This window comes from Triticum dicoccoides, chromosome 5B, assembly GCF_002162155.2.
Source record: "Triticum dicoccoides isolate Atlit2015 ecotype Zavitan chromosome 5B, WEW_v2.0, whole genome shotgun sequence".
NCBI classification, from domain to species: Eukaryota; Viridiplantae; Streptophyta; class Magnoliopsida; order Poales; family Poaceae; genus Triticum; species Triticum dicoccoides.
The window spans coordinates 530750434-530755830 of NC_041389.1; the positions used below are offsets into that span (position 1 = coordinate 530750434).

Here is a 5397-nt window from a genome sequence, read left to right on the forward strand (position 1 = left end):
AAACACCTAGAGAATGGACTCTTTTGGTTCATAACCAGTCCATCAAGATCCTCGATGGGTAGGCGAGGTTGCAGGATTTCTTGGTCAAACTGAGACACGATGATTAGGTAACATGTGATTGAACAACTTGAAGGAAACTTTTAAACATGAATTATATATCAATGGTGTCTCATAGGGAAAACAATATGCAATGTCCAATAATTGCTCGACAATCTAATGTGATCCTTTTTCCTTATTCAATGCACAACTGCATGAACACTTACTAGCAAGGGAAAAAGCTAGTACCCAGGAAAAAGTTGTATAACTCTAGTCTTGCAGCAACCTGATGCAGTGCACAACTGCATGAACACTTACTAGCCAAGGAAAAAAAGGACAGTAGACTTCTATATTGTAACCTTGTACCATATACTAATGCGTATCAGTCAGAATTTCAAAAAAAATAATCTTAATATACGATGGATATTTTTGTAATACACAATGAGCATTTTTATAATGCAAGGTGAACTTTTTCATAATATACAGTGAACATTTTTCTTGGTATATGATGAACATTTTTGTAATATGCAATGAAATTTTTTATACAATACTCAGAAAGGAAAAAAATAAACAAAAACGATACATAGCAGAAAATTCAGAAAAGGAAAAAGGAACCAAAACAGAACAAAACACTGAGAACTGGACAAAACAGCGAAAAAACCGGAATAAAAAACCACAAAAGAAAAACAAAGAAAACAATCCGCATGAAACAAGAACGAACGAAAAGAATCAGGTGGATCCATACCTGGGCTTGCCAACTGGAGGCTGGTTTCAGAGAAGCCATGACTATTTTCGTGTTTTTAGTAATTGAATTCCATTAGTTTTGGTCGAATATAGACTAGAATTTGTGCCAAAAAAAGACCTTAAATGTTCGTCCCGGCAAAGTTTAATTTCTGGATCCGCCACTGCGAGTCATGAGAACGACCGGCGCAGAAGACCGGCCTGTGTCTTGGTCGGAGTCAAGGTATATATTGGCTTCACACGAGAAACGCGTGCGCAGGTGGGTGAGGCTGCTTTACAAGTGTTTTTAAACCCCTGAACCCTCACCTCGCACTCGCACTCTCAGCTCGAGCTCACACACGGACACCTCCGCAAACACACCAAGCAGAAGAAGGTACGTCTGCTCTCCGGCCGGACAGCTGCTGCAGAGGTGCGCTGCTCTTTCCTTATTATCTCCTTCAACAATCACGTCTTGCCGTGTGTGCGTCCTTGTTTTACACGATCATTTTCCATATGCATGCAGTAATTGCTCCATAGTCCATACTAGTGAGGTCGATCATGGCGAACTCCGCGGCGCCACCGCCGCTGGCGGGTCGCCTGGTCCTCTCGTCTGCCCTGCTCCTGCTGCTGCTTCTCCTTAGTATCAGGCAAGCCCAGGGCCGCGCCACGCCCGGAGGCCCTTCGCTGAGGGCTCAAGCCGCGGCGCTTCTCCACTGGAGATCATCCGTCAAGTACTCCGTGAAGCACCAGCTGGGAACCTGGAGAGACGACGGCATGTACCCGTGCAACTGGACCGGCATCACTTGCGGGTCACGAAGAGGGACCACGGTGAAGGTTATCAGAGGAATTTCCCTTGGCGGTGCCGGCATTGCAGGGCGGCTGGACGCCCTGAGTTTCCACTCACTCCCTTACCTCGTCAACCTCAACCTCAGCAACAACTACCGTCTCTCTGGTGCCATCCCTTCTGGCATCGGCTCTCTTTCCATACTTTCCACCCTCGACTTCTCCGGTGATCAGCTTGACGGCAACATACCTCCGTCGATCTGCAACCTTGGGAGGCTCACGCACATGGATTTCTCCAACAACAATCTCACCGGCCAAATCCCTCCTGCCTTGGGTAATCTCTCAAGACTTGCTTTTCTTTCTCTACTTGGGAATAGCCTCTCAGGTAGCATTCCATGGCAGCTCGGACAGCTTGGGGACATGAGGCAGATGCATTTGGGCTGGAATATCTTTTCTGGCCAAATACCTTCCACCCTCGCAAACCTGACGAACCTCAACTTTCTTGGCCTTTCTGCTAATCGTCTGTCAGGATCCATACCTGAAGAGCTAGGACAAGTCCAAACTCTGCAAAAACTATACTTGCACAACAATAGCCTGAATGGCACAATTCCATCCTCACTTGGAAACCTCACGATGCTCAGGTTCCTGTATATATATATGAACCAGCACACTGGCTCGATCCCGGTAGAGCTTGGGATGCTCTCGAGCTTGATTGAGTTGGATTTGTCAGAGAACCATTTGACCGGCTCAGTTCCTTCTAGTGTTGCTGGAAATCTTACTTCATTAGTTTATTTTTCTCTTTCGGGCAACAATATAACTGGATCCATCCCACATGAGTTTGGAAATCTTGTGAATTTGGAAACACTTGATTTCGCAGTCAATTTCATAGTTGGGTCGGCGCCGTCAAGCATTGGGAACATGTCTTCACTCACCCGGATGTACATTTCTAGCAATAATCTCTCTGGTCGATTGCCGGCCGAGTTTGGAAATTTGGCAAAGTTGGAAAAACTTGATTCCTCCGAAAACCATTTGTCTGGCTCAATCCCTCAAAGTTTTGGAAAATTTGCACGCATGACAGAAATGCGACTATACACGAATCACCTCTCTGGCACTTTGCCGTCATCTCTCTCCAACCTTACCAGCTTGGTCCTCATTGACCTAGGTGGCAACCAGCTGACGGGACACTTGCCAAATTTTTGCCGAAGTAAAAGACTAAAGATTTTTGATGTTATGGATAACAATCTGGATGGTCCCCTCCCAAAAGGCTTGAAGGATTGCACTTCACTAACATCCCTTGGACTTGATAATAATCAGATTGAGGGAGACATAACTGAATCATTTGGGGTGTATCCTCATCTCAATGACATTAGTTTATATTCAAACAGATTTGTAGGCCGGCTCTCGCCAAATTGGGGCTCATGTCAGAACTTAACAAGTATTGATTTTACACATAACATGATAGAAGGCAGTATACCTTCTGAGCTTGGGGAGCTAAAAAATCTTGGATGGCTCGGGCTCAGTTTCAATAGGTTCAATAGTGAGATACCACAAGAAATTGGCAGGTTAAGTAACTTGTATTGGATGGATTTAAGAAACAATCAACTATCTGGCCAGATCCCTAAGCAAATTGGGCAACTTCGCAATCTCGAGAACCTTGATTTCTCAAGCAACTTTTTATGTGGTACAATACCAAAGGAGATCGGAAATTGTTTGAGACTGCAGTCATTAAATATGAATAACAACAGTCTTAATGGAAGTATTCCTGGTAGTTTGGTTAATTTAACTTCCCTGCAAAGCATGCTTGGTCTTAGCATGAACAGTCTCAGTGGACCACTGCCATCGGAACTTAACAGACTAGAGATGTTGATGTCTGCAAATTTCTCACACAATCAATTCAGTGGTGCCATCCCTGTATCGATTGCGAGCATGCAAAGCCTATCAATATTTGATCTGTCATACAACTTCCTAGAAGGATCTGTTCCAAAAGGGATCCACAATGCATCAGCTGAATGGTTTCTCCACAACAAAGGTCTTTGTGGAGACCTTGTTGGCATGGCTCCTTGCAATTTACCCAATGCGGATCATACACGAGAGCATCAAAAGATTGTACTATCAGTCATTCTTTCTATGTTCGCCGCTACTATTTCAGTAGCAACATGTATAATTTTCATATTTATTTGCCGCACGAAGGTATCATCAAAAACTGATGATGTGAGCAAAAGGGATGTATTCTCTGTATGGGGCTTTGATGGTAGAATAGTATTTCAGGATATTATCAATGCAACCGACAATTTTGATGAGAAACATTGTATTGGAGAGGGGTCGTACGGTAGTGTTTATAAGGCAGAACTTCAAGATGGACAAGTGGTTGCAGTAAAGAAACTCTATGCAGGCGACGAAGAGGCACATGATGAAGAAAGATTCCAGCATGAGATTGAAATGTTAACAAAAATCCGCCAACGCAGCATCGTCAAGTTGTATGGCTATTGTACTCATCCACAGTGCAGGTTCCTTCTATGCGAGTTCATAGAGAGAGGAAATGTAGCTTCTATCTTGAGCAACGAAGAACTAGCAATCCAGTTCAACTGGGAAAGGAGAATAGCTCTAATAAGAGATGTGGCTCAAGCCATCACTTACCTCCATCATGATGTTCACCCACCCATAATTCACAGGGACATCACAAGCAGAAACATCTTACTAGATGCTGACTACAAAGCATTTGTCTCGGATTTTGGTATTGCAAGAATGTTAAAACCCGATTCATCGAATTGGAGCGCACTAGCGGGGACCTATGGCTACATTGCACCTGGTATGTTTATTCAGTACAATACTATATTTTCTAGTAAGTTGTGTACGATAGAATGCACTGATGCATACGCCTAATTAATCCTTATGCTACTGTGTTGGATGCAGAATGTTCATACACTTCTCTAGTCACAGAGAAATGTGATGTGAATAGCTTTGGTGTTGTGGTGCTTGAGGTGTTGATGGGCAAACATCCAGGAGACATGCAAAATTTTCTTTCTTCACTTGGTGACCAGTTGCATCTGGAACAAATTTTGGACAAACAACTTCCACAACCTGAAGCTGAGGAGGCAAAAGACTTGAGACGGTGTATCTTTGTGGCGTTTGAGTGCCTAACTCCTTCACCCAAAGAAAGGCCAACTATGCAGAAAGCTTATCGAGATCTTTCCATCTGAGTTGTTACTGTACTTGTTAAATGCTTGCAGATGTACATTTTAGTCTTCTTCGGTTCAGAACAAACTTGGATTACCTTAGCTGTCCAAGCATCTATCTGCAAACCAAATAAATAGTGCTATTTCTGTTGGGCATCATAGAATATATGGGTCACAATATTACACTGTATAATTGTTCTTCCGGTGATCATACAGATTTATGATGATATTTTGGAAGGAGGCTTGATAGTTGTCTCATTTATGTTCTCTCTGAACTTCTGTTAGCCCCTGACCTTCCTTTATCTTTAGCACCGCCCACTGTGGGTTCTTTAAAATTTAGTCGGAAATTCTATGATGCATTTGGTATGTAAGAAAATCAGCACGGAGTGAACCAATTAATTTCAAAGAGTACTACCATCCTGCTGTGCCTCAAGATAGGCAGACACGTATGGATGGACTGCAAATGAGTGGATAGCATGGTGGACAAGGATGAGGTCAGTGGAGATGTCACTTAATCCTCCTTGAATAAACTGGAATGTTACAGTATCTCTTAATCCTTCTTACTATTCTGTTTGGATGTTGATATTGAGGGCCATGGCAGGATGAACATTGTATAGAAATTGGAAGAGATTAAGATTCTAGGGTTTCCTGTGATGGGGGCCTGGGGGATAGTGCCCATGGA

The 5397-nt window shown here is 43.3% G+C and overlaps 1 protein-coding gene across 1 annotated transcript; it reads left to right on the forward strand.

Moving 5' to 3' along the window:
• Positions 1-1314: 1314 nt before the first annotated feature.
• LOC119306013 (MDIS1-interacting receptor like kinase 2-like) lies at positions 1315-4739 on the forward strand. Its single transcript, XM_037582373.1, has 3 exons — positions 1315-4146; positions 4195-4348; positions 4453-4739. Exons 1-3 carry the CDS (start codon positions 1315-1317, stop codon positions 4737-4739), a joined length of 3273 nt encoding a protein of 1090 aa, XP_037438270.1.
• Positions 4740-5397: the final 658 nt, after the last annotated feature.